This window comes from Aspergillus udagawae, assembly GCF_001078395.1.
Source record: "Aspergillus udagawae IFM 46973 DNA, scaffold_2, whole genome shotgun sequence".
Taxonomy (NCBI): Eukaryota; Fungi; Ascomycota; class Eurotiomycetes; order Eurotiales; family Aspergillaceae; genus Aspergillus; species Aspergillus udagawae.
Window position 1 is genome coordinate 2,095,788 of NW_025091265.1, and position 27,594 is coordinate 2,123,381.

The 27,594-nt window shown below is 49.6% G+C and overlaps 11 protein-coding genes across 11 annotated transcripts; 5 read left to right on the forward strand and 6 right to left on the reverse strand.

Moving 5' to 3' along the window:
- Positions 1-2,195: 2,195 nt before the first annotated feature.
- On the forward strand, positions 2,196-3,286 carry Aud_003049 (uncharacterized protein; the record flags this gene model as incomplete). Its single annotated transcript, XM_043288006.1, has 2 exons — positions 2,196-2,301; positions 2,418-3,286. The coding sequence occupies 2 exons, from the start codon at positions 2,196-2,198 to the stop codon at positions 3,284-3,286; spliced, it is 975 nt and encodes a 324-aa protein (XP_043143941.1).
- A 1,453-nt stretch (positions 3,287-4,739) lies between these two features.
- On the reverse strand, positions 4,740-6,732 carry Aud_003050 (isoamyl alcohol oxidase; the record flags this gene model as incomplete). The annotated part of the gene is made up of 5 exons (XM_043288007.1): positions 4,740-4,928; positions 4,976-5,911; positions 5,961-6,165; positions 6,216-6,600; positions 6,654-6,732. 5 exons carry the CDS (start codon positions 6,730-6,732, stop codon positions 4,740-4,742), a joined length of 1,794 nt encoding a protein of 597 aa, XP_043143942.1.
- A 1,582-nt stretch (positions 6,733-8,314) lies between these two features.
- Aud_003051 (uncharacterized protein) lies at positions 8,315-9,681 on the forward strand (the record flags this gene model as incomplete). The annotated part of the gene is made up of 5 exons (XM_043288008.1): positions 8,315-8,810; positions 8,857-8,943; positions 8,992-9,183; positions 9,234-9,601; positions 9,661-9,681. 5 exons carry the CDS (start codon positions 8,315-8,317, stop codon positions 9,679-9,681), a joined length of 1,164 nt encoding a protein of 387 aa, XP_043143943.1.
- An 892-nt stretch (positions 9,682-10,573) lies between these two features.
- Aud_003052 (peptidylprolyl isomerase) lies at positions 10,574-11,269 on the reverse strand (the record flags this gene model as incomplete). Its single annotated transcript, XM_043288009.1, has 4 exons — positions 10,574-10,748; positions 10,813-10,919; positions 10,996-11,165; positions 11,230-11,269. 4 exons carry the CDS (start codon positions 11,267-11,269, stop codon positions 10,574-10,576), a joined length of 492 nt encoding a protein of 163 aa, XP_043143944.1.
- Positions 11,270-12,501: 1,232 nt separating this feature from the next.
- Positions 12,502-13,482, reverse strand: Aud_003053 (uncharacterized protein; the record flags this gene model as incomplete). Its single annotated transcript, XM_043288010.1, has 3 exons — positions 12,502-12,632; positions 12,698-13,387; positions 13,440-13,482. The coding sequence occupies 3 exons, from the start codon at positions 13,480-13,482 to the stop codon at positions 12,502-12,504; spliced, it is 864 nt and encodes a 287-aa protein (XP_043143945.1).
- A 491-nt stretch (positions 13,483-13,973) lies between these two features.
- Aud_003054 (putative DRAP deaminase) lies at positions 13,974-14,513 on the reverse strand (the record flags this gene model as incomplete). Its single annotated transcript, XM_043288011.1, has 1 exon — positions 13,974-14,513. One exon carries the CDS (start codon positions 14,511-14,513, stop codon positions 13,974-13,976), a length of 540 nt encoding a protein of 179 aa, XP_043143946.1.
- Positions 14,514-15,338: 825 nt separating this feature from the next.
- Aud_003055 (NACHT and WD domain protein) lies at positions 15,339-20,199 on the forward strand (the record flags this gene model as incomplete). Its single annotated transcript, XM_043288012.1, has 3 exons — positions 15,339-15,354; positions 15,451-16,347; positions 16,403-20,199. 3 exons carry the CDS (start codon positions 15,339-15,341, stop codon positions 20,197-20,199), a joined length of 4,710 nt encoding a protein of 1,569 aa, XP_043143947.1.
- A 384-nt stretch (positions 20,200-20,583) lies between these two features.
- Aud_003056 (RNA-binding protein 5) lies at positions 20,584-21,085 on the forward strand (the record flags this gene model as incomplete). Its single annotated transcript, XM_043288013.1, has 2 exons — positions 20,584-20,713; positions 20,805-21,085. The coding sequence occupies 2 exons, from the start codon at positions 20,584-20,586 to the stop codon at positions 21,083-21,085; spliced, it is 411 nt and encodes a 136-aa protein (XP_043143948.1).
- Positions 21,086-21,285: 200 nt separating this feature from the next.
- On the forward strand, positions 21,286-23,185 carry Aud_003057 (RNA-binding protein 5; the record flags this gene model as incomplete). Its single annotated transcript, XM_043288014.1, has 5 exons — positions 21,286-21,294; positions 21,368-21,586; positions 21,639-21,699; positions 21,750-22,096; positions 22,148-23,185. The coding sequence occupies 5 exons, from the start codon at positions 21,286-21,288 to the stop codon at positions 23,183-23,185; spliced, it is 1,674 nt and encodes a 557-aa protein (XP_043143949.1).
- A 126-nt stretch (positions 23,186-23,311) lies between these two features.
- Positions 23,312-23,884, reverse strand: Aud_003058 (uncharacterized protein; the record flags this gene model as incomplete). Its single annotated transcript, XM_043288015.1, has 1 exon — positions 23,312-23,884. One exon carries the CDS (start codon positions 23,882-23,884, stop codon positions 23,312-23,314), a length of 573 nt encoding a protein of 190 aa, XP_043143950.1.
- A 1,054-nt stretch (positions 23,885-24,938) lies between these two features.
- Aud_003059 (DUF3433 domain-containing protein) lies at positions 24,939-27,566 on the reverse strand (the record flags this gene model as incomplete). Its single annotated transcript, XM_043288016.1, has 2 exons — positions 24,939-27,385; positions 27,521-27,566. The coding sequence occupies 2 exons, from the start codon at positions 27,564-27,566 to the stop codon at positions 24,939-24,941; spliced, it is 2,493 nt and encodes an 830-aa protein (XP_043143951.1).
- Positions 27,567-27,594: the final 28 nt, after the last annotated feature.

Consider the following 27,594-nt stretch of genomic DNA (forward strand, 5'->3'; position numbering starts at 1 on the left):
GGAGGGGACGGGACGGGCCCCGGCTTAGAAGGTGATACACAAGCAGTAGACTTGACTTATATTTGATGTGTACAATAATGAGAAGATATCCAGCGAAGGTGGGCCATAACAGCAGTACATATTATGCCGACGGATCTTTAACAATGGATCTCATACTTGTTTGATGTGCCCGGTGATTCTTGTCTGCAGTCCAACGATGCGATTTAAATATTGGAACGTTTCTACTAGGAGAACAGAGGTTCTCGTATCGGAAAAATCGCGCCTCAAACACTGCGCATTCTAACGCGGCATGAAAAGCAGACTGTTTGTCTTCCTCTCCAACGTTTCCTTGAGATGGTCTGCAACTCTGAGCCTCAATGAAAGAATGGCGTTGCCCACCCCTTCTCCGAGGTATACCCAATACAGCAGACCCTTCCGTGCCAGGTATCACACCATCCAACACTCGATTCAGTACAATCGTCCTCTTCTATCATAGACAGGAATCGCCCCAAGCTCCTGAGACTCTACCGCTTTCCGGTCCACGCAAGCTCGTTAACGTCCTCTGTATAAGTGAAACCGCAACATATGGAAAATATGGGCCATGTACTTTGCTTGCAGAGCACACGGAAATCCACTGCGAGTACGATTAAGTAGATTGGAACACGGTGGAGTGCTCAACCTATGCAGATCAAATATCCCATCATTAGCCTCTCACATCAAATCAACACTGGGACTTTGAAGGCCTACTCACTTACACGATGTAACCTTCCTGCTTCATGTCCACTGTGAACCGATAGGAGGTGATTATAGCATAGGCTATTACCGTCAGATAGCCAGCAGGCTTTTCATGTCCGACTCAAGGAGGAACTATTGGTGTCTGTTGCTCTTCGGCGTTCTCTGCTCTGCTTTGACCAGATCCTTGATAGAGCACGCGTCTTGTCGCTCTGGAACCGAACCATCAGCGGATAAAGCACGTCAGAAGGAAGCAGATCCGTAGCTGAAATTACTCTTGTACTCTCACGGAGATCAACCATAGCTGCCTAGATTATATTGTTTTGTGTGCGCGTGTCTCCAATGTTCATGTTCGGTTGCCCTCTATTCAAGTAGTATTCATGATATGGCCCGAACATAACGTGAAAGACTTTTGCAGCTATGACATACCTTACATAGGCATGAAAAATCCCGGATCGGATTAGATCGGTGAGCAGCTCGAGGACAAACCGCACTATAGAGGGAAGAAGCAGCATCAGCAGAAGATAAAGCAGACTGATCCTTGAGCATACCATGAAAGCCACGCATAATGCCATGGGTGTTGATGGAGGCCAAAGGAGAAATTAGGATAAAGGTACAGACTAGGGATTTGAAACCTCTAATGCCTCGATCCTCTTGCGGAACGCTGTAATCTCACCCTGTAGCCTTATTAACATTTCAAAGATGATCGTGCATAATAGCATTACGTTCTTTGCTTGACTTGAAAAAAGGCTTATATGTCTAGCCAAGGCCTTATATAAGGTTGCTCTCCATTACAATGCTCTTATACAGGTCAATTAAGGCAACCCCTGCAGTAAATGCACAGCTCATAATGAAGAATAAACATACCTATGCTTTGATCTTTTCCACTTTCACGTCCTGTGCTGTCACCGCTATAGTGATGGCTATCTCCTGCTAATAACGACAGCATCATCCACAATCAAAACTCACTTCTACATGGTTATAACCTTTCCGAACCGCCTGATGTCTCTAACCTGTTTCTTGAGATGGGTCAGCTGGGAGGTCTGGGTCAAATTAACGGAGTATTCCGTGAGATTATTCACGGCACACCCCATATAGAAGGCTCTCGCACTGAGAAGAACAGGGAAGAGACGCTATTGTCTCTTCCAGGAAGCATATCATTCACGTACAACGCTTCTCTATGGTTAGCGCCACCGTGATCGACCTCTCCAGAAGTGACGATGGCAGAAATCTCTGCTTTGGATATTCACGACTCCAAAAGATTAAGCGAGATAGCTGTTATAGCGCACCTTTTGGCGAACAGATCTCAGGTATAAATTGTCCCTTCTTCACCTGCTTCTGCTCCTCTTTCTCTCTTTCCCTCCTCACCCCTCTTCGCATTGATCTTCTTCTCTTCCTTCTTGAAACCTTTCTGGTCCTCATCGATCAATAACATCTTCGCTCATACATCCCTTCTTGTGACGTTTGGTCAAGCTTCAGCCACAATGAAGTTCTCCACTCTCGCTCTCAGCGTGTTTGCTAGTATGGCAGCTTCTGCTGCTATACCTGCTTCTGTCGTCGATGGCATGAGCCTCTCTGACAATGGCCTTGGTACGTTCTTACCTCATATGTTTTGTCTTAGCCCACCTGACTCTCTTTCCTCTTTTTTCCGACGTTCCAAGCACCGTCTTATCCTACTAACACGTTTGTTCCTTCGACCTCAACAGGCCTTGTCAAATCTGCTGATCCCGTTTGCCACAAAAATTCTGACTGCGGTCCCGGCGTTGGCTACTGCTACAAGGGCATCTGCCTGGCTGAGCCTCCAAAGGTCAAGCGTGGCGATCCCGTCTGTCACAAGAACTCCGACTGCGGTCCCGGCGTTGGTTACTGTTACAAGGGCATCTGCGTGGCTGACCCTCCCAAGCTCACTCGAGATGATGGTTTTATCGTTCCTTGCGGTACTAACAAAGATTGCTTCAACGGCCTTTGCATTGCTGGTACTTGCCATTGGGGCATTGGAGAGGGTCCCGCCTCAAACGCTGCGGACAAGAATCTTGCCTCCCTTGTTCAGACTTCTGAACCTGCGGATCCCGCTTGCCACAAGAACTCTGACTGCGGCCCTGGCGTTGGTTACTGCTATCATGGCATTTGTCTTGCGGAACCTCCCAAACTTACCTCTCGTGGCGAATCTACCGACCCCGTCTGCCACAAGAACTCCGACTGCGGTCCAGGTGTTGGTTACTGTTACCATGGCATCTGTGTCGCTGACCCTCCCAAGGATGCTCGTGAAGTCTCGACCGACCCTGTCTGCCACAAGAATTCCGACTGTGGTCCGGGCATTGGCTACTGTTACCATGGCATCTGTGTCGCTGACCCTCCCATGCTTGCCCGTGATGAGCAGACTGATCCCGTCTGCCACAAGAACTCCGACTGTGGTCCCGGTGTGGGTTACTGCTATCATGGCATCTGTGTCGCTGATCCTCCCGTTGTTCCTCGCGGCGAAGAAGCCGATCCTGTGTGCCACAAGAACTCCGATTGCGGTCCAGGTGTTGGCTACTGCTACCATGGCATTTGCCTTGCTGAGCCTCCCAAGTGAGGAGTTCTGTCAGCTGGCTGAAAACAAGTGGTTGTTGCTGGTAAGCTTTCTTGTCTTCTCTGATATGCCGACTTCTTGCTAACATGGTTGCGCAGATGCAATGAACTTACCTTGTCTGTCCTTTCGACATCGACACAGTGCTTCTCTCCTGGTTTTTCACTCATGGTTAACGTCGCTCGGGGATGACTAGATCGTCTTTGGTGGCTTGATGTTCTATGGATGGTTGAATCTGGGGATGGAGATTGATCATTTACTGGCGTTACACTTTGTCACAGTCTACTTCGGCCTTTAGAAAGTAGATTAATGAATTATGACATTATCTTCCACCTTTTGCTTCATTGTGCTCTGAGTAGATTGTAGTATGACCTTATACTTGGTCGAGTCTGCCTCTGTCTGGGCGCTTCAACAGAAACATGAGACCAGCATCAGCACGCCTTGCTTGTTTTGATCTTTGCTTTTATCCCAGGCGTTCACGCCTACCCTTTCTAAGGACTTATAGAAAGTTTAGCTCTTTTTTCCACTCACTCGTTCTCTAGTTCTTTCGCAGACGAGAGACCGCAAAGCTTGCCTTGTTGACAGATCCCAAACTACCAGCCAACTTTGCATTAACCAACTCATCCTTTTCAAGCATATGCCTACAAAATGCAAAGTCAATATATCGTTTCTGGCTCTCCAGAGAGTAACAGGCTTGATGCCTTATGCAAGTTATGACCGCTATCTCACTAAGTGTCCTATCCGATTCCTAGTCTTCGCTTCATGAGCTTCGGAACTAATCTTATGGTCTCATTTCTAGATCCTCCGCTTTGACTCTGGTGTCTACCTCATACAGATCCTCGCAACACTGGGCTATGGGATGACTGGGAACATAGCACCATGCTTGCGCTGTATCGCCAAAGGTACGGATGAGATACACACCTAGACATGGTTGCTTTGTGTCTGTCCCTATCCATGAGTCCACTCTCGCCAAGTTGATGAGGCTACCACCGATTAGGGGATATAGATCTGGCTCTGGAACTGGCAAACAGAAGCAAGGAGAGTCGATATAGCGTCTTCTCGGCCATGTGCAACGCATTGTGCATTTCATCTAGCTGGTCATGGCGAGTTTGGTAAGCAGTCTGAATTGAAGATTCCTCTAGCGTTGATGTACCCCAATGGGAGTCACGACTTGGATGTTTCAGAGTAATGATGTACCTTACGGGACACACTGCGATGCTGCAACCGAAAGACAATACGAGGATCTCGAGCCGAGCGAGGAGCTGACATCTGAGGGGCAGCAACAACCTTCGCTCGGTGGTCAGGTCTTTATGGGAGAACAATTACCAAGGGAATAGGGATGTTAATTGAACAACGACGAGGTAATCAACGTCTATAACCAATTATACTATTGAGGTGATTACTATATAAGAAAATTAATGATTGGTAATATACATAATCTCCGAATCTACACAGCGCTCTAGAAACCAGTAGAGCAAAGCGGGCCGTAATCCAACCCGTCCAAGCTCTTTTGGTAATATGTCATGCTGCCCACACACTTAGGGCAGTAGAACACTCCCTCAGGGTCATACTTCTTCTTGATCAACGCGAGGCGGATGTAGTTGATGCCGAAAAAGTCCGTCGCCCAAAGAGGGTCATTGCGGTCAGCCTGTCATAGTTAGTAGGAATATATAGCGCAAGAGGGAGCTAACCCACCTCATTCATGTAGCTGCCCAGGAACGGCGTGAGTAGTCTCATGGCACCGCCCTTGACGTATGTGATGTCGTCCTTGACGGCCTGAGAGGTGGCCGCATCCGCGCCCTCGGGCCATCCTCGCGCGACCACGTTGACAATGTAAGTTGAGCGCCAGGCGGGGTTGACACCAGAGTAGGGATCAGAGCCGTCGGTGAGCACCTTTCCGCCGCCGACCATCTCCAAACTGTTGATGGTGTACTCCTCGGGCTTGCCGGCGATGGCGCCGATCATGGAGCGGAGGATGGTGGGGTTCACAGTCAGAGCACCCTTGTCAAACATGCGAGAGGTCAGGGCGGAGTTGGCCGAACCGACGGACTGGTGCATGCCCGACATGGCGGTGTAATAGGCAGGATAGCTGGGGAACTGGTAGTAGTTGACAGTGATGAAGAGGGAGGTGCCGTTGTATTTCTGCAGCTTGGACAGCAAGGGCGCGAAAGCGGCCTGGGAGGCGCTTAGCGACTTGCCCATGGTTGCAATGGCGTGAACGTAGCCAATGGTCTGGTTGCCGAAGAGGGGCATGGGTCCGTTGATAGACCAGGTGCCGTAGCCAGAGTAGCCGGAATCAGACAGAGCAGGATATTGACCATAGATATCGGTGATAGCATCCAGGAGAGGGTTAGTGTTGCTGGTCAGCGGAGTGATGGTGAGAGACTGTGCGACGACAGGCAGGGTGGAATACGCCTTCAAGGTCATGGAGATGACCACGCCGTAGGTGCCTCCGCCACCGCCACGGATAGCAAAGTACAGATCAGAATTCTGGCAAGCATTTGCGGTGACAATGCTGCCATCGGCCAGAACAACTTGCGCTTCGAGGATCTGGTCGGCACCGAGACCGTAATCGCGGCTGGCGGGTGAATGACCGCCACCCTGGGCGTAACCGCCGATGACACCGACAGTCTATAGGGTCAGTCTATGCACTGATCAAATGAAAGCCGGAAGAACTTACGGGATCGCCGCCACCAACGATAGTCAAGTTGCGCTTGAAGACTTCGGCATACACGTCTTGCCAGACGTAACCTCCAGCGACGGTAAAGGCATTACCGGTCCATTTACTCTTGACACACCCATCTGACGCTTTATAGCTCTCCTGGTATGTGATACCCTTCTGAATGTACTTGATCCATATTTGGAGAGCGCCATATCCCTCCGACCTTGTTCTGTCAGTCTTTTCCGTAGAAGCGCGGCAGGAACAGATACGTACTTCCCCAGGATGTCATGACCTGTGTTCCTCACAACCAAACGCACGTTATTCTTCTTCGCGAAGGCAATGCCCTTTGCCAGCTCCTCTGGTTCTGTCGCATTGATTGTGTACACTGGGGCTTGGCCCAGGGTGCACTTTCCGGGGGTTTCGCCGGAGCTCAGATTGACAGGAGGACACGAGTCATCGGTCGGGTAAACGTAACCGACTGGAGAGAGAGACTGAAAGGTGGAATTGTACCATTGCGAGTACACGTAGGCACACTGTTCCTCATTCTGGTAAGGACCGGGGTAGCAGGAGATGGCAAGTGGCGTATCGAGAATGAGTTTGCCGGAGACGGAAGAGTTCAAGGCATTCCAGGTATCGATGGAGGGCCAGCAGGAATCACCTGGTGCCTTTGAGATGTCAGCTTTCGTTTTGGTTCTCTATTGAGCGAAATACTTGCGCATTTGCACGAGGGTCCGAAGGTAGCGTAACTGAGCCCAGACAGGGCTAGTAATGAAAGGAGCGTGGAGCCCATTTGGACTAAAAGTACAAACAAAAAAAAAGAAAAGAAGAGGAACGACGGCAAGGAACGAATGACAGCCGTTGGAAGCAAGTAATATCAACGCCACGAGAAGGACGTTGGGTGCCGCATTTAAGTATCAGGAACCAGGTGGTGCACTTGCATAACATTCATGTATGGATGCAGTTATGCTTATGCAGGTACCAACCATGGTCCTCGAGTCTAGACAAGACCGTTATTGATTGGCGAGCTCGTCAACTCCATCCTGGCGTCGAACTACTGGAATTAGTGCGCAGGTCGGTGACATCGGCTAGGTGCTTAGCTTCATTCCTTGTGAACGTGCCTGGGGAATGGAGTAGACTCGGCGATGGCAGTGCTGGATGATCTTTAAACGGTGTTTATCAAGTAATCATCATAATTTTGGGCGATTGAAAGCATTACTCAGTGGTCTAGATTCGAGTTGGCCACTGCTACGAAAAGGAGAGAGACCGTCCATCCCGACGTGCCTGAAATCGCAAAAGAATAATACCTAGGTACCTATCATGAATTGGGCACCTGGCGAGTATGTTCAACTGTCCAGAATCTCCAGGATCGGGACTCGAAACAACGGGGCAGTGGGGCCCTGACAGAAGTGGATGCGACTTAAGCGAGGGAGCGTGGGAGACACTAGCAGCAAACTAGATGGAGCTAAACGGTGGCTTCATTTCGAAGCAACCTCTGAATGGTCTCTTGCAGTCTTTGGACGGAGATGACCCTGAGACAGCGACATGGGAAGTGTCAATACCGTCGGTCCCTCGGCGCACTGCGCGGTTCTTGTGATTTAGCGTCTCCGGTGCATTTCCCTGCTGGGAATCGCTTCATTTCCTTTGCTTCGCTTAGATTTAGTCCTGGTCAGCTTTCATTGATCTGGTCGATTAGTCTCCCGATCATTAATGACAAGACTCTATCAGACTTCTATTTTGTGATGATCTGTTGATCGTTCTGGTTATCAAGATCACGTACGTGCGATCTGTATATTAGACAAGTCTCGCGATATAAATGCCGTCAAGTGGTCAAACTGCAACACCGTTGAATTGGTTGCAGCAGAGATGGTTTGCTTAGCCTCGCATAATCCTTGCTAGCCCAATGAATCCATGTCTGTCACTATCTATTATTGACGGAAATCCAGCCATGAAGTCCCCTCTACCAGGATGTTGAAACCGCTCCTTGCCAGTCTTATTTAGTGCGCTCTTCAATCATTACCCATTCCAATAGTTATCCAGTATCCGGCCCAAGGAAGAGATTTCGCCCCCATTTACGAACGATTTTGGCACTCAAGTAATTCATATGCCCATACAAAGCAGCCTACTCAGCGAGAGTCCGGGCCATGAAGTCTGGAACGGGGCTTTCCCCTTGTTTCGACTCCTGTTGGACCGGTTCTGCCGTCAATATGCACCTTACGAAGTCAAATCTTCACTCTTCTGACAGGACTCTCTTCCTTGTAGCCATGCGGAATGACAGAAGCAATGTCGGCTTCCCGGCTATAATATATTGTCAATCTATTCCCTCCCTGTGGAGTGCCTCTAGTTCTTAGACGTATATTCCCCTCCGACTCCTCATGGCCAATATAGCCCCTCAGGGCATCGCAACTCATCTCTCTGTCAATGGACTCATTGGAGTAACCTGGACAGGTGCCGGGTTAGGCATCATCTTCGCGTCCATTCGCTTCGCTATCCGCATCAAACGCATGAAGCGTCTCCTGGTCGACGATTACTTTGTCCTCCTGGCCCTCGTCTTCCTAGTCACCAATGCGATCCTCCAGACTTTGCAAGCCCCCCACCTTTATTACATGGTATTGAACGTCACCGGGCCGGATATCGTCTATCATGGTCTCAAGTACACGCATTATGAGTTCGTCATCATCGGCATTTTCTGGTCGGTGCTCTGGAGCATCAAGGGTTCATTCCTGGCGCTGTTTTGGCTCATTTCGGATGGCTTGCCGCATTATCGCCGTGTCTGGTGGGGAGTCACAATGTTCGCGGTATTTGCGTACATTGGATGCTGGCTGGCCTCGATCTTGAACTGTCATCCTCCGTCAGATTATTTTAGATTCGGTATTGTGGTCGTTGGGCGTTAGTGTACTTCAGCTGACCGTCTCAGGAAAATGCACCAAACCGATCGACATCCGAGGATCCGTCATTTCCATCTGCTACAGTACGGCTGTCGACATTCTTACCGACTTGATGAGTATGACCCCTAAAGTCGTGTTGCGAGAAGTGTTAACGAGATGCACAGTTATGTACCTCCCCCTCCGAATCCTGTGGAAGACCAAGATGAACCTCCACCAGAAACTCGGCCTAGCCACAGTCTTTTGTCTCGGATTTATCATCATCGCCGCAGCAATTATTCGTGCTGTAGCAATTACCGGCAAAGCGTACTCGGATCCAGCTGCTCTGGCCGTCTGGGGCATCGCCGAGTCCTCAATCTGTATGTACTATATCCAGCATCTACTGTGCAGCCAACGCTAACCTGCAAAGCCATGATTGTCGGCTGCCTACCTCCCTTCAAGACCTTCATCACGAGCCATTCCAGCAGCGCCAACTATAACTACAACTACAACTATAACTCGTCTGAGCGCGCCGCAAACCACTACAACCGCAGCGGCTCCTCTGCCCGTATCAAGAAACGCTCCATCACCACCACCAGCTGGAATGGACTGCCTATTCCACTGCAGGACAGGAACCAGAATGCATACCAGAATCTGGAATATGAAACTCAAGGGAAACATGACGTACATATTGCAGGGGGCGTGAATGTGCGTGCTGTCCCGCCACCAGAGATCTCCCGCCTGAGTCTCTCAGAGGATGATTCTGGGCATGGAGAAATCAGGATGGTGAAAGAATTTGTGAGTTATTTCGTTCTTCTCCTTGAAATATGCGATTGCGAAGCTGACGATCCATTTAGAGCGTTGTAACTTCAAAATAAACCCGTTTCAGACACAGCTACATCAAAATACTTAGTGTATACTCATAGAATAGAACGTTCTGCACCCCGGAATTTCCCTCCTTTTCCAGCTACTTTGCTCTACCTTTGAACTTCATTTTCTTCCTATATTATTTCCTGAGAATGATCACACACTGATATTCTTTCGCTTTCCACTCACATTCTTTGAGACGAACACTGATTTGTCAGTCTCGTTTCACGTACGATCACACATGACATCTAGCGTTACGGACAAGAGAGCAGGTCTTGATAGTGTAAAGTCTCATGTCCTTCTGAGCCAGCCAAACGTAAGGTTGAAGCTCTGCTTGACAGAAACATTGCCAATGACCGTAGGACTAGCGAATGAACTACTCCTGCTCTCATGTAGAAGTGAGGGTCGGTGAGCCACGGCTTGAAGGTGGAGTAGAAGATTGCTTGGCCCTTTTTTCTTAGCTGAAAGCAGCTGGAAGACTGAGGTTTGAGAGTCTTACTGAGAAGAAGATTAGGTCAATCCAAATTTCTGCCATCGATAGGTTGCTTTTATGATGTAAAGAGGTGCATATCAAATTCTCATAGCTCTTACTGTATTGAGTATTACACCCTGGAGTCATGCAGCACATTTTCCCGAGCTGAACGGGGCCCGCGTATGTAATGTAAATGTTTTAGCAGGGCTTAGTATTCGTATCATATCAGATCTTGCATGGGATTCGGGATTGCTAATATTGAATCTGAGTGCACTTTGGTCACCAAAGCTACAAGGATTACAGGCTTAAGTGGATGGAATGCACTAGTTCAAAGACCTAGTCACTGGCTCTCATTGGGCTATTCAGCAGTATTCAAATGGAGCATCAATGGCGCAACTAGTCCGACGCAATCAGGCAAGGACAATTGCTCTTTACAGCTGACCGCAGTCGGCGATAGTAACCTTCTTCTTGGGGGTACCGGACGAGCTGCCGTAGCTTTCGATCTGCTTGACAAGGTTCATGCCGTCCGCGACCTCACCGAAGACGACGTGAGCGCCGTTAAGCCAGTCCGTAACAACGGTGGTGATGAAGAACTGGGAGCCGTTGCTATTGTGCTACTTGTTTAGTATTTGCTGAACTCGAGCAAGAGATACCAGGGATAACGACGTACGTGTTCTTGCCGGCGTTGGCCATGGAGAGCAGACCGGGCTTGTCGTGCCTCAGCTTGAAGTTCTCATCCGCGAACTTCTCACCATAGATGGACTTGCCACCAGTGCCCTACAGCAGAGATCAGTATATTTCGGAACTTCTCTTTCCGCACAAGCGCCAGAGTAGGCTTGATGGGTGAACTCACGTTGCCCTTGGTGAAGTCACCACCCTGGAGCATGAACTGGGGGATGATACGGTGGAAGCTGGAACCCTTGTAGCCGAATCCCTTCTCACCAGTGCAGAGAGCACGGAAGTTCTCAGCGGTCTTGGGGACGACGTCGTCGAACAGGTTGAAGGTGATGCGGCCAGCCGGCTCTGGAGGATAATCATCATCAGAACATGTCCCTCGCCTGGAGGATAGAACCACTGGAAAACTTACGACCGTCAATGTTGATATCGAAGAAAGTCTTGATAGTCATGGTTGCTGATTTTATCGATCTTGAAAGAAGAAAGTATGTTTTTTGGTATGTGATGATAAGGAGAGAGGGGAAGAGGAAAATTGTGAAGGAGGGGCAGTTTTGAATCTCGACCGTTTGGAGCTAACTAGCATCGACGGAGGAGCTGTGCTCCAAGCCACAAATTACCCCTCCCACCGTTCTCTCCCCGCCGCCAATCGTGCCACGTCATAGGTCTCCGCATTCAACGCATGCCATGATCTTTGCCATGCGTCTGTATATCTAGGTAGGCCATGAAACATCCACCAAGGAAATAGTCTAAGAAAGCAAATTTACCCTGAAGTTTGGATCAATTCATTACTGGATCCCACCTTACTTCGACAGAAGGGCTGACTCGCCCAGTTGGCGGGAAATGGGAGCTCTCCTTCACGTGATCTCGTCTAACATACCACAGACGGAAATCAGCTTCAGAGCTGTGGCAAGCTCGCAGAAGCCTTGCTGGTCTCCAGTCCCCATCCGCCTCCTCCATTTCACTGAAGACAACTTATGTAGTGTGTCCTCACAACCACCGGTCGTTTAGGTGGCTCATATTTGAGCACAAGGCCTGAATGTGAATGCTACCTCATCATTCCGTGGCAGAAGAATTACTTACCTCAGCTCCGAATCTATAACTTAGTTCTAGGATGTTTGTATGGCAGAATTATGCCCTACGTAATCAGTTAGCCTCCGATTGTGACCATCAAAGCTTTTATGTACAGCATCTGCGGTGCAGAAAAAAAGCAACATGTTGGCCGCATGACCATGTGTCAGGTACTCAGGTACCCGATCGGACAACTACACAAGCTCGAGTCATCAAGCCACTGTCAAGATTAAGTTAACGTCGGGGATCATGATCTACCAAAAAAGAAGAGCCAGCGTAACTTCTACAAAATAAGGAAACATTGAATGTCCATTATATATCTCTCCAATATCCAAAATTGCCGATTACAAGCAATTTTGATCCAGTCTACCCAAGAAATGCCTACCTGCTTTATCATGCGTTTGGCCGTCATTCATCCATACCTTCGGACTATGTCTCTCATATCACCGAGTACCCTGTTCTGAATTAATTTCTGCCGGTCAGTAACGAAGAGGATCGGGCATGGCGCATACTGCTCTCTCAATGTTTGGTTATCTTTGAACAACGCAGATACATGTGTATTGAATCTTCTGCTTCGAGTCAGCAGACTCAAAATGTCGACATGGCCTGGAATTACTCACAATTTGTATAGGTCAAGACGACCATCATAATCCTCTTCCGGTGCCGAGATTTGAACATATGAGTGATACGCGGTCAGATACTCGGGCCCGAAGCGATTGCAGACAGGTCGCCATTGACCGAATTCGTCTGCGGACCGTTATTTCTTGTCAGTCATAGTACAATGCGTTAACTGACGGATGCCATTCACGTACATTCGTTGTGGGCATAAAAGCAGCATGCATCGAAAATCAAGGGCTCGTTGGTTTCCAGGTCGATACCAGAATTTGCATACCACAGATCACCATGAACAAGGGAAGGCTTCACAAATCTTCCTTCAGTTTCTAGAGGCCTCAGCAGACGAGGAATGACCTTGTCGAATAGGGCCGGAACAAGTTCATCGAATTCAGCATCATATCCCTTGGCCGCAATTTCGCAATCGAGTGCCCATCTCATATTCTTTGTAAAGAATACCTCCCAGCTGTCCTCCCACTCGTTGGTCTGGGGAAGATTGCCACTATATGTCGTAACATGAAAGCCAAATCTGCCGGTTGGGGAGACGCTGCCCTGATGCAGCGCTGCTAGCCGTGCGGCGAACTTATGCGGGTCAGGCATTTCGTTCGACATCTCGCGGTACTCGCAGAGGAAGAAGTGCATATCCGGCGTGTTTATGAACGAGCCCCATGCAATTGGCTTTGGAGCGAATTCTGGGGAGACCGTGTAGATTGCCTTCATGGACTCATACTCTCCGTGAACCATGTTCTTGCCAGTTCTGCCAGATAACACCTTGATGAAGAACGATAAAGGTGTTCCGTCGGCTAACTCGACGTCGAGACGGTTTGTGTTAGCCCAGAAACTGATGCCATGGCTTTCAACAGATGTTACTCTGCACCCCTTTGGTAATTCTGCGAATAAATTAGTGGTCATTCGGAGTTGCTGTACGTCGAGGCACTCAACCGGCAACGACGCTAGGATCAACAATGTCCTCGGAGTCATCCATTATGCGGTCACAGTTTCTTCAATATAGTGTATACATATACGAGTATCTTTTAAAATCAGACGGCCGAAATAAACGAATATATGTACATTTTGCTCAAGTGTGGGGTGGGATTCAAGATGGAGAGGGGCGCTAAGTATCAAATCGCCGGGATCTAAACAAGCGCCAGCGAGGAAACCTACTACTCAACGATTGGATAGTAGAGAGTGCGTCTTGAGGTGCTTGGCTACATTAAACCGAGGGGAAAAGGCCTGCTGGATAGCATCTGTTTGACCTGATACGTATCTTGTCTCACGTCCTCGCCGCCAACACTCTCCGGCGCTAAATTGCACAGACTTGCATTCTCTAGTCAGCTCTGCTACTCGGGTTATGATTGAAGTATTATCAGAGAGCCATGGCCCTTATCTAAACGGCGATGTAGTCTGTGATAATCAGTTCTCCAGATTAGACGAGAAAATGAGATAGCATTATGTACATCTCTTCAAAACCACGGTTCATTTATCATGTCCGGCCATAGATACTGCCAGAATCTGTTGCTCCATACCCTCAACATGCTCAACAATAACACCACCGTCCTCAAGTTTCTTCCTGCCCAGGTTCTGACCGATAAACGTCTCCGGTTCCTTGATTCCCACGTAGACCACTTTAACTGCGCCCTTGAGACTCAATATCCTGTCCACGCATGTCCTGTTCCCGCTGAGTCGCTCGTTGCACGGCTCCATCGTCGTATACAGGACTGTGTTTTTGGGTAACACCTCGCCCAATCGGTCTTCTGTTATATTGTGTCTTTCTGCGACTTTGATGAAACAGCATTGTTCTGCGTGCGTATTGCCTGGATCTCCTGGCCGATCCCCAGGCAATTCCATCGAGTATCCCGTTGACAAGATCTCGTTCTTATCTGCGTCCACAAGAACCGCACCAACGCAGAACTTGGTGGGCGCTGGCGGGGACAATCGAGCTTTCTCTAAAGCATATTTCATATAAGCTTTATGATCGCCTGCCGCAATTGTTGGGTGGGAAGCTTCGGCTGTCATAATGTCTTATGCTGTTGTGAATCAGCCGGAATTGCAGGTTCACTGGATTGAAACGTGGTCTGAATTATGTCGCTGAATGTCTAAACAAACTGAAGCCTTGAGTTTGAGCAAATGTGAGAAAACGCGAGCACGAAGATCTTGTCAGTGGAACGAAGACAAGCGACAAAATAGTACATGCATGAAAAAGTAGCTATCTTGTTGAGGAAGTCTCCCGTTTTACGCCTTAGGCTGTATTGATAGCCTTGCCAAAATAGGGCTAACAGCCTAAATAACACCAACAGCCTTTTCCATCAAATTGAATAGCTATGTCTAACACTACCAAAAGTGTTTGCGTAAGGAGTAATGCCCGGCGAAATTTTCAAGAGGAATCCATAACCTACATTGGAAGAAGTCTCGATCCTTGACTGGAAATTGAAGAGTTTGACCCAGGACGGACATTATGTTTCAACTACATTTTACAAAACTACCCCTCATCTCGAGCCTGAGTCGTGGGCGCCAAACAATGGCCATTCATTCGCCCATCCATCTGCAGGCTGGGCCGTGTTCGTCCCCAAATAAAACAGTGACCACCAGTGTACCTTACGCTGCTGGACTTATGTTCGACTAATAATGCTGACCCTTCTTATCACCCCAGTGCCTGTTGGTAACTAACCAGGACAGTGGAGCTATTGGATCTAGACCTAGCAATGCTTCTCCGCAGATGGATCACGTAGCACAACGGGCCAGCGAGCTCCCATCAGTGGCGTAGAGGACTTCCATCTCGATTTCCTCCGACTTCTGAAACTGGGACAGAGCACATCTCTGGGCCAAAGTACTTAAGAGACAATGCCGCATCAGTATGGTAAGCTTTTTCCGAACTACGGTTCTAAATTTTACGATCTTTAATGCCTCTGCTGACCCATATTGGTGGATTCGTTCAAGAGTTCGCATCGTAAAGGGAGTGAGGTTTCTGCAACGAGCATCTTCAGTCACAGCACTGTCCAAACGACTGAGACAGATGTCGAAAGCAAATTTGCCACAGAAGTTAGCACTGAAGAGCTCCGAGGACCCCTAGGACTGAATCTTCTGGCTTCTCCAGAACAACCTCTAATCGATTTGATATTCGTTCATGGTCTCGGAGGTGGTTCCAGAAAAACGTGGAGTAAAACAACTTCTGCTTCGCATTACTGGCCAAAGGAATGGCTTCCTAGGGATCCCGCGTTTAAGAATGCTCGGGTGCACAGTTTCGGATATGATTCTGACTGGATCAAGGGTAAGGATAATTGCCTGGACATCTATCACTTCGCCCGATCTTTGTTGGGCGAATTGAGTACTTCACCCCGTTTGCACAATGCAGATACACCAATCGTTTTCATCAGCCACAGCATGGGCGGTCTGGTCGTCAAAAAGGCGTTTCTGTTGGCAAAGCAAGATGCGACAGATCGCTATCTGGTCAAAAGAATTCGTGCCATGTACTTCCTCGCGACACCTCACCGAGGCTCTGATTCTGCCAAGCTTCTAAGCAATATCCTCAACATCGCGTACTCGTCGCGTGCCTACGTCTCAGACCTGAAGCGCGGATCGGACGCTATAAACTTGATTAATGACGAATTCCATAGGCATTCAGAAGACATAGATCTTTGGTCATTTTACGAAACACAAAAGCTCAGCCTAGGTGTTTTCCGTGTGCTGATCGTTGATCCCGACTCGGCTACACTTGGATATCGCGAAGAGAAACGAATACCTTTGAACGCGGACCATCGCTCCATATGCAAATTCGAAGCGCCAAGCGATCCAAATTATATACTCATCCGCAATGCACTCGCGTCCACAATCAACAGTGCCACGGTATCAGGTACGAGTATTATCCAGTCCTACATCTCGCAAGCTGCTCGCTGAACTGAACGCAGCGCTGAAATCGAAGGAGAGGCTACTTCGGAGCAACATCAAAGACCTGGGGGAATACCTAGACGTGTCCGACAAGTTGGAGGACGACTTGATACTCGTTCAAGATGCCCGCTTGCCGGGGACTTGCGAATGGATACAATCGAAGAAAAGTTACCTAGAGTGGCATGACAACGCCAATGCTGCACGTGTGCTTTGGCTCTTCGGAAAACCTGGGTCTGGCAAGTCGGTACTTTCAGGATACTTGATTTCTCAGTTACGCATGAAGCATGAAGCTTGCAGCTTCTTCTTTTTCAAACACGGGGAGAAGTCCAAGTCACGGCTTAGTGCCTGCCTTCGATCTCTCGCTTTTCAAATGGCTTGCGCAAACAGTGGGATTCTGCAACTACTGCTTGACATGCGTGAAAGCGATGTAAAGCTCGATGGTCACGAGGACCGTATCCTCTGGCGAAGATTGTTTTCGTCTGGGATCTTTAGAACAGAATTCCGTCGACACTACTGGGTCATTGATGCTCTCGATGAGTGTGCAAACCTGTCCTCTTTCTTCGAAATTGTGCTTGGCCAGCTTGATCCCTCAGTCCCGCTGAGAATTCTGGTCACAAGCCGACAAACGTCGGACATCGAAAGGTGTATTACAATGTTAGGAAATAACCAAGTCCGAGCGGAGCTTATCTCATCTGCGGACACGAAGAATGACCTGGAATCGCTTGTTCGAGCGAAAGCCAGTACCCTAATTGTCAGAACCGAGGCTGATCGTGCTGCTTTGGCGGAAAGAATTCTAGCGAAGTCTCAAGGATCTTGGCTTTGGACTGTTTTGGTTCTCAATGAGTTGTCTGACTCACATTCGGAAGAGGAGATTCGCCAGGCCCTCGCGGAAGTGCCCAAGGACATGGAAGAACTTTACTTGAGAACACTAGACTTGATGTCACGAACTACACGTGGCAAGAGGCTGATTAAAGCTATCCTTGCCTGGGTTACAACTGTAACGCGGCCTCTAACTGTGGAGGAGCTTGAAGAAGCTTTGAAACTAGATATCAACGATATATTCCCTAGATTGAGGGAAAGCATAAGTGCATTGTGCGGGCAGCTGGTGGCTATTGATAAGTTTGACAGAGTCCAGATGGTGCATGAAACTGCTAGGGAGTTTCTATTGAACAACAGTTTGCATTCAGAGTTCGCGATCGATACGGCCGATGCTCATACGCGTATCGCAAGAGCTTGCCTTACGTACCTTGCAGGGGAGGAGATGAGGCCACCGAGGACCAATAGGCGAGCCATTTCAAGGACCCCAGCCGACAAGCGAAGCGAGTTCTCTAGCTACGCTTCCTTACAATTCTCTTATCACCTAATGAAGGCCAATCCACTAGCAGACGACCTTCTGACTTTACTTGACAAGTTCCTGAAAACCAACGTCTTTTCATGGATCGAAGTTATCGCTAGAAGTAAGAATCTCATGCCACTCATCCGCACTGCGAGGAACCTGAAAATATATTTGAATGCCTGCTCCGGCCAGCGGTCACCGCTCGCGACTGAATTACAAAGGGTGAGAGGTTGGATAACGGACTTGATCAGAATTGCCGCAAAGTTCTCAGATACTCTCATCAGCCTACCGTCGGCGATATACTCGCTGATACCCCAATTCTGTCCCTTAGAATCGACAGTGCACAAGACTGCAAGCCCCGGGCGAAAGATATCTGTTATTGGAATGTCGAACGCTTTGTGGGATGATCGACTCTCTTGCATTGATTTCCATCAAGGCCAAACTAGCGCACTCAGCCATGGACACGAGTTTTTTGCGGTGGGGTTGAGTACCGGTCAGATATTCGTGTACTACGTGACCACTTGTCAGGAATACAAGAAGCTTGATCATGGAGAGGCGGTTCTGTTCCTGCAGTTCGGAACCAAGGCGGAGTTACTCGCCTCGTGTGGGTTGAAGAAGGTTTCAGTATGGGACTTTCGGAACGGTCATATCCTTTACAGTTTCGAAGTGGCGGCTAGGCCTATAGGACTTACATTCGACGAAGATTTCCTGGTTATTCCAACGTACAAAAATTACTTGGCGTCTTGGGACCTGAACAACAATGGCGCTAGACAACCAGACAGGCCGTGGAATGACACAGGCGATGACGACTGCGCGCGATCGAGGCGAGTTCCAAGCGCAATTTCAATCTCCTTCGGACATAGAATGCTCGCAGTCGCATATAGTGGACGACCGATTGCTCTCTGGGACCTCGAAGAAGATGCTTATTTTGGTTCTTGCGGCAAAAAACTTTCCGATGGTGGAACGAGCACGCATTTGGTGACAGCCCTGGTATTCAACCCCAACCCAGCTATTGGTCTGCTTGTTGCATCATACCTTGATGGTGAACTTGTTCTTCTCAATCCTTTTGACGATCAAATTCTGGAAAGTCATCGCGCGAATTGCCACACGCTCGCATCCAGTCCAGACGGACGCCTGCTTGCAGGAAGTGCTGGATTCGGAGCAATTCAGATATACGAATTCGATACCCTCACGCTGCTTTACCGAGTCCAAGCATCGAGTCTCCATATAAAACAGCTATCTTTCAGCATCGATAGCCTGCATTGTGTCGATATTAGAGGATCGCAATGCAATGTTTGGGAACCGCCGATGCTCCTTCGGAGTTCAGTCGGTGATGATACGAGCGAAAACTCGTCGCAATCGTTTGTAGATGCGATTTCCACGGACACCAAGGTCAAGATCAGCGCTATTGCAGTGAACAGTGACAGGGATGTTGTCCTATGCGGCCGCGATGATGGGTCTGTCTCATTGTACGACCCAAGAACTGGGTCTAGGAAGCTTGAAATCTGCCGTCACAACTCACCAGTTCGCATCTTGGAATGGTGGACTCAACATGACCTAGCTATCAGCATTGATGTATCAAACAAGATACTCGCCTGGAATGTGAGAAAGTCGGCACAAGGCGAATGGGTTGCCGAGAGAATGGCATTTCAGTCCCGACTAGAGTCTGGCAGTTCCATCGTTCAATTGCTCACGTCGAAAGCAATTGGCAAGTTCCTCATATCAACGCATGAATCAGATCATCTGTGGCAAGTTGATGGCCACGAGGAGAATTCACGAATATATACCGATAGGCTAGGCGTGCGGAAATGGGTGCAGCATCCACGCTCAGCACATCACGCAATTTGCTTTGAAAGTACAGCTGTCCGAGTGTATACTTGGGATAAGTGGTTACAGGTCCTATCTGTGTCACTTGACATCAGTGTGCGAGAGCTGGAGTTTAAGAGCATCAAACAATTTGCGTTTCATACTGCAAAGGGTGTTCTTATTGAGCTCTCCGAATCAGGCGGCCCGGCGAAGACTCAGAACCTATATCTTCTGGACGCACAATCCTTCGAAGCTAATAATAAATACAACGTCAAGGATGTCGTCGCAGTATCAACAGGCTTAGACGACGCTCTAGCACCATTATCAATAGTCGAAGGTCAAGGCGTGCAAGAAGGTGAGCCGCTGGTTTCACCAGTGGAGCCAAGGCTCGCTCTACTGGCACAGAGGGTCGCACACGTTATTGGAATTTGCGAATCTAGTAGACTGGTCTTCCTCGACACCGGCTCCTGGGTATGTTCTGTGAGACTAGAAAATCGAACACCTGATATAACATCATACAGCAGGCATTTCTTCATCCCGTACGACTGGGTCGCGGGGTCGCGGGACGTAATTTGCGCCGTGCTTCGGCGGGATATCCTCTTTGCACGCAATGACGATCTCGTTATTATCAGGGGTGGATTCGATTTTACGGCAGAGATTCACCTGAAGGAGTAAACCAATACCACGTTTAGGCCAGAAGAGACGGCATGCTTTGCGGTAGCTAGTTTGCTGGAAAATGTTAACATTGCAGTATTCATCAAAGGCAAATGGGACTATGCACAGGACGGTTTGGTCTCTTAATCCACTTATCCTAGGAAATCTATGAGTAGATAAAGCGTCAATTATTTGAATGAAGCCTATAGGCCGTGTCGAACTTAACAACCTGGCGATGATGCGTGGCTTGGGAAATGTTATAGTTCTAGTCCTCGCCCGATTGGGAAGTATAAGCGACAGTTAAGTTCAGAAGGCGGTCTAGGATTCTGCCGGATATCTGTATGAGTCTCCGTCAGTCGACTCTCCTTCTCCAAGGCTCCATCACAGTTTTCTTGCGGTGTCATCATGTCACATTTCGATCCGGAAGACAGCAGATTTCCCCCGGGATCCTCTCATCGGCCCTACCCGCGCCGTGACGATCGGGACGGTCGTATGTACGATGATCGTTCGCCTTCCCGATCACGATCGCCTGGCGGTAAACCCTCTCTTTCCCCACATGTTATCAAGCCGTTAGAGAGGCCATATATTCCTCTACAGGTAGAGATTCACTAACAGTGTTCTCTGAGTGAAGGTGGCCCTCCGCGAGGCCCAGCTGCAGATCGGCGACCCGAACCATCGAGAGACCGACTCGATTCCCGACCTCGCTATCGAAGCCACGACCGCGATGACTATCGCCGGCGACCTTCTAGATCACCGCCACCGCGGCGCGGCAGGCCGGCCTACAGAGATCGTGATCGTGAGGGATATCGTTCACCCGGATACAGTCGTAGTAGAAGCTACAGTCGCAGCCGTAGCCCTCGTCGAAGTCGACAGCCTTACCACGAAAAGGAAAGCAGAGAAGTCATGATGGATGGGTTGCCGGTGGATATGGCGGAAGAAGACGTTGGAAAACTCCTTCCCCCCTTGAAGTTTCATTTCTGGAGTTTAAGAGCTACGCTCCATGTCACAAACACGTCCTTGATGGCAAGAGGCTGAGATGTGCATGTCACCGGGTCTGCTCCGGTCGACGTGTTGAACAGATTTCGAATGAGCTCAGAGACTTTTACTATGTCGAAGGTATAGAAGAAGTTCGGGTGATCCGTGACCGACAAACCAGTGCGTTCCTCTTCTATTGCAATTTGCGCTAAAGTGTCTGACTTGTACAGAAAAATCACGGCAACTTGGCTTCCTCAGGTTTAGGAACCTTGACTTTGCACGCGACTTTATGGACCGCAACTTCCCATCGATCTATCTGCATGGACCTAATGCCGGCAATAATGACAAGGGTACCAAAGTCCGAATCGCCTATAGCCGCGAGAGGGAGGATCGCGCTCGTGCCAGGGCCGACGCTGACTGGACCTGCAAAATGGTGGGTTGGTTGGGCCATTGCAAATGTAGACAGCTGACCTGGATTATTACAGTGCGCCATCGTTAACTACTCGACTCGTAATAAATGCTTCCGATGCCAAGCGCCCCGGCCTGGTAAGTCCTTCCGTCGGTCTGATAAAGAGTGAGTTTCTGACAGGGCGCAGAGGCTGGCCCGGCTGGTCCACCTGGAATTGCTGCTCCGAAGGTTGAGAACAACGGCGACAATGATGCGGCTCCAGACAATCAACCTTCGCAGTTTCTTCTCTTCCGAGGGCTAGAGCATTCTGTCACCGAAGAGCTTCTTGCAAAGGGCGTGGCTAAGCTCTATCGACCTACTCCCGGCTCGGGTGGATCTTCGGAGAACCAAAGGAAGGGGGCCAAGGTGGCTTCCACCACTGGTGATTCCAACCTTGGGGCAAGAGATGGCTCTATTCGCCGTGTCTTACTGGTCAGAGACCGCAAAACCAACGAGAGCTGGCGCTATGGATTTGCGGAATTCGCCACTGTTCAGGTACGTTTGTTATGATCTTCCATGTCTCGCTTAAGCTTACAGTTCTCGCAGGATGCCCAAGCGGCTGTTGCGCGACTTCATTCATTTGAAAAATTTACCATCTCCTCAAAGCCTGTGCTTGTAAGCTACATACACGCTGGCGTGTTTGTACCTGTCATCAATCCTTCGGCGAGCACGGACCGGTTCACCTTCAGTCCCCTCAGTAACCCATCCTTGAAGCTTATGTACTGGGATGAGGAGGCATATGCGACAGAATTGACAGTGTCGACTGCCGAGTTGGACAATAACCAAGTATCGACCGCGCAGGGGCAAGCGGAAAACCAAGGGAAGAGTTCAAAAGACGCAGAGAAGGCAAGGAAGCGAAAAGCAGACGCCGCAGCAAGCGCAGCGTCCAAGAAAGTTGCGGTACCCTCTCATCTGCAGTTCTGGAGTAATCGTCATGCTGAGCTGCATGGCATTCAGAAAAGGGACGCAGAGGAGAAGGGAAGCGACGGCGGCGTGGAAAGCCGTGGGTCGCCGGCCGATGCTGCGGCTCCTCCCACACAATCCTATGCTGATTTGAATCGGAATTGCTGCTACCTGTGCATGCGGCAATTCAAGAGCTCAGCTGACGTCAACAGACACGAACGTCTCAGTCAGCTGCATCGTGATAATTTACAGAACGACGAATTGAAATCCAAAGCAATGGGCAAGCTCATTAAACATGGCATCGTTCAGTCTACCCCCGAGTACAGGGACCGTGCAAGGGAACGTCGAAAGGCGTTTGGCAGCTCGCGAACGTCGACCAAGCCCAAGCCTGCTGCGCCGAAGGAGGAGGACGAGCCACCAGTGGAGACAACATCGAAGGGTGCATCGCTCCTCAGCAAGATGGGTTGGTCGGCCGGCTCTGGGCTGGGAGCTCAGGGTACGGGCATGACCGCCCCGATAGCCACGGAGGTGTATGCGCAGGGTGTCGGACTGGGTGCGCAAGGAAGCAAGCTGGGTGATGCGGTCGAAGAAGCGGGACGCAACACTCGCAACCGGTACGATGAGTTCCTGGAGAAGACGAGACAGACTGCGCGGGAGCGATACGAACGGATGGACAAGTAGCGGGACCAGACCCAGTATAATAATATAAGCTGTACAGTCTGAATGCAGTTCATGATTCGTGATATGACTAGTATACAAGAGTAGAGGATGATGTTTCATTGTACATTTGATTCTAGAACCTCTCCTCTACTCCCCTTTCTTTTCAGCATTTGCTGTTTCCTCCTTCTCCTTCTTCAACTCCACCCCGAACTTCTCCCCCAACACTTTGGTCACCCACTCCTCCACCTCCCTCTCCACCTCCTCATCCCGCACCGTCCCCGTCCCCATCTCCTTCTTCACATACCGCCGCATATCCTCCACGCTATTGATATCAAGCGCATAAAGCACACCGCCCGTAGCCATCATCGCAAACGAACACACATTCAGCGTCGCGAGGCTCAGAGCCTCGAAAGCGTCCCCCGCGCCGTTGACGGGGGGCCGGTGGTACACCGACGACGTCCAGTAGGGCGGTGTGGAGGCGATAACGCGCTTGCTGAAGGCGCGGCGGGTGATGAGCAGCGAGAGGGTGAAGAAGGTCACACCGCCGAAGAGGAGTTTGAGGTTCGTGAGATGTTTTTGTGGTTGCAATTGCGTTGGCTGCGGCTGTGGTTGCGGTCCGGTTGATCCGGAGATGGAGTCTGGTTGGGAGGGTGCTGAAGACGTCGATTTTGAGTCTGTGGTTGGGCTTGGGCTGGGACCCCAGTTGAAGAAGGAGAGCATGGTGTTGAGCTGAGTTATTTTGTTGGTGTGGCGAGTGGTGGACTTGCTTAGGTGAAGTTGAAGTTGATAAATTTAAGCCGACGCATGCACAATGAGATAGATCTGGCGCAAGGAGAAGGAGAGAGGACTTGGAAGCCGGTCGTGTTAAGGAATAAGTAAAGTCAAACGGATTCTGGTTCAAAGGGTCTCCTCGAGGCGGCGATAACCATGCGGAGTTGATATTTGCTGAGGTCACGTGCTAAATTGCTATGCCAGTAGCTGCAGACTCATCTCATTGTAAGTCCCATAAAGAAATTAGGCTTATCGTTGTTTGTATCTAATAATACACTATGCGTAAAATAGAAAGCTCCCCCAGTTTGATGGCGAAGCAAGGCTACCCCAAAGCACCATCAAAAGGGCATATCAGTGACCCACTGACATCCATGTCAGTTGATAACCGCGTAAACAGCCCTAGCGAGCAGAGACTATTCAAGCACGGCCAGACAAACCACCCTTTCAGCAGTGACGCCGTCTGCTGGTGCGCTGGCGAGAATTGATTCTCCTCTGGTCCCGGGTAATCGATCCGGTGAGAACTCAATCTTGGCGGACGATATCTGATCTTATCAAACTAAGATAGAGAATTAGAGATGCTGTCACTCCAGCTTCATGATATTATTTGTGTTCTATTGGGGTACAGCTGGGAAAAGCAAATAGGCGCCTGTACAATGCCATCGCAAGGGGATGTTTTGAAAACGGAGAAAAGTCAGAGAGCATATTCAGAACCCAGTAAAACATAGCAGAGTATCACCGAAACAAAATGGTATTAGAACATGCAGAAAATGAGGCGCTAATATCACGAAAAATAAGAAGCAAGTCGTCGCATTTAAGCATACATCATCGTTGTCATAAGTCATCGTAATTAATTTTTCCGCGTGACATCGTCGTATCGTCTTCATTCAATCATGAGTGAAAATTTGAAAGTGCTTCGTAGGCTCGTAGCATAACCAAGTTCATGGAACATATCATTGCATGAATAATCGCACCGGGTTTGCCGTTGAAAGAAGGAATAGGACAATCAGCCTTCCATCTTTCCAGTTGTAATTAGCATATCGGACCGTCCAGGTCGTTGGAAACGGTCTATTCCGAGATGCTCTTTCCCATCACGCCCAACATATATCCCGAAGCCGTACATTGGATATTCCCTCTCTCCCGGGGGAGTTGTCACTAGTCGAGTGACAAGATCAGTCTTGCTTCTGGGTTCGCGGAGGAGCTTATCGGCAAGAAGCGGGCTTTGGTAAAGGAAGCTGATTTGGTCTGCTACTGTGCTGATGTCGTGAGGAAGATATCTGTATCTGCGGGGCCATATACACAAGAAGGATACGGTGTATAGAGCGCAGAAGGCAACCAATGCATAGAAAGCAGGCATTAGTGCAGCAATTCGTACTTCTCCGTGTGAGGGGTACGAGAGGGCAATGAAGACGCCTCCAGCCAGTATAGGGAGAGCTGCGGACACGATGCTCACGAAAGAAATCCATGCCACTTTGTAGTGCGCATTCAGAATAGCTTGCACCGTCACCTGAAGAGGAAAGGATGCGGGATATTCTAGCAATAGACTTTGCTCCGCTCGAGCGCCATCCGGAGAGGACAAAGTGGCATATGGCTGCAGTGCACGGAAGTAGACATCAATCGGTTGCCAGGAGAGGAACAGAATATTACCGATCAAAGCAGGGATAAAGCTGTACAGGAAGTTTGAGGATGAGAAAGCGCCCGTCGAGGGCAATGTTGGTAGCCGTGGAGGAAATCCGCCTTTAATGGCATCGTGGATAAAGCTGACGAGCACGAACGCAATAAAAAGCGCACCGATAATCACCGACCAAGCGACCACAAAGGTGTCTTTGAGAAACCACGGCGCCCAGCGATAACGGACAGATTGGGAGTATAGTTGTTGTTCAAAACCTTCGGCCGCATGAGTGCTCCGTCGCTCGATATCGAAGGAGACCCTGGAGACTAGTGGTTGCTTCTCACGGCTCGTCTCTGGTCGATGCAGAGATGGATTCCGTATCGGGGCATCAACCTCGGCAACTCCGTAGAAGATCTCAGCACGGTTGGACACCTGCCAATAGCCTAGCCGGAGGACTCTGGGCCCAAGCACACTTCCGACATCTGGCAGTGTCTCAGATTGTTCAAAGTCATGCAAAATGTTGGATCGCTGGATGACAGGAATCAGGTCAGCCAGACTGACAGGATCCCACATCAGTCCAGACCATGTCCGCATAAAGCGAATGAGGAGCGTTGTCAGCCCAAGAGCAAGTAACGCGTAAACGGCCACAAGCGCCCACCCGACAGCTATGACAGCATTCCATCGCCACTGCCCTTCGCCACTGATCAGGTACCACTTTGCTTGGAAGAAACAGCTGAGAAGCGGGATGGTAATGAGGTTTGAGATCCAGATCGTAAGCAGAGCACACCCAGCTAAGGGCTCTCCATGCCTGAAATACGACCAGTCAGGTAGCAGGAAGTTTCGTGACAGAATTGGCAGCGTCTGTATCACGCGATCATGGAGCTTCTCGGATGCCATGATTTCAAATGGCATGACCCGGTATACAGCCGCCTGGATTACGAATGTCCAGATGGTGATAATAGCGGCCAGAATCTGTGGTAAAAATTGAACCACGAAATATCGTGAGCCTCCCTGTCCATCGTAGTCCCAGATTCCTTCGTGTCGCTGAGACCAGATATTGCAGAAGATAACCCCGGCAATCATGAGCAAACAAGAAAGAATGGCCAGAGCCAATGCCCATGGTCGTAGTACAATAGGCACAAAATTCAACGGGGGGTAAAGCAGGTTATTGTCCGGAGGGTCGACCGCAACAAATGCCTCCGGATCAACCGAGCTCTGTGGCGACCTTCCTGGCGGACTCTGCTGGTGTAATCGTTCTTCTGGAGGCCGTAATGGACTTCCTTTAGGCTTCAAGGGACGGGTGAACTGGCCCAGAGCTGCATCCCATACAAGAGGCTGTGGCGGATATTCGACACTTGCGGCCGAGGACTGCCTCGATAAGCTCCGCGGCTCGTCTTCCCGTGTGAGCTGATTAATGGCGAATCGAATGTAGGGCAAGTCGTCCGTCCCGGGAGTCGGCGAGCGACCGGCATAACTATCGTTTGGTACATGTCGAATGGACTCGTCGGATATGCCGCTGACGGGGATCAGTCTTCCCTGCTCGAGTCGAGCTGGACTGGGTCCGGAGGGTGGAACATTTCGGTTTCGAGATTGTTCCGGAATTGAATGTTGCGATCGAGAACCAGCCATATTGGCGCCTAGATGCGTTCGAGATAACGCGGGAGATGATGCGTTGGAGACAGGGTGGGAATTCGGCGTAGCATACCGCTGGACGGTGAGACGACTCTCCGCGCTTGGAGTTCTAGAACCGGACGTCGTAGTACGATCCGACAGGGAATAGTAATCATCCGACGCAGCAATTGACTGTTGAGATTCGGAACGGAGCAGCTGTGGTCTGCTTGCTGCGATGAACCGTCAGCACCCTGCAGAGCCTTTTATCTTGCCTGGCAGCCATAGAAGGAGTAAGGGGAGGTGGAAGAGTGAGAGTGCGACTATGATAGATCAAGCTTGCCTCTCAATTTCCTTTTTTCACTTACAGCTGACAGTCCTCAGACTCACATTTCCCGACCCCGGGACATTCATGACGGCTGTAGACAACCGAAGAATGTAT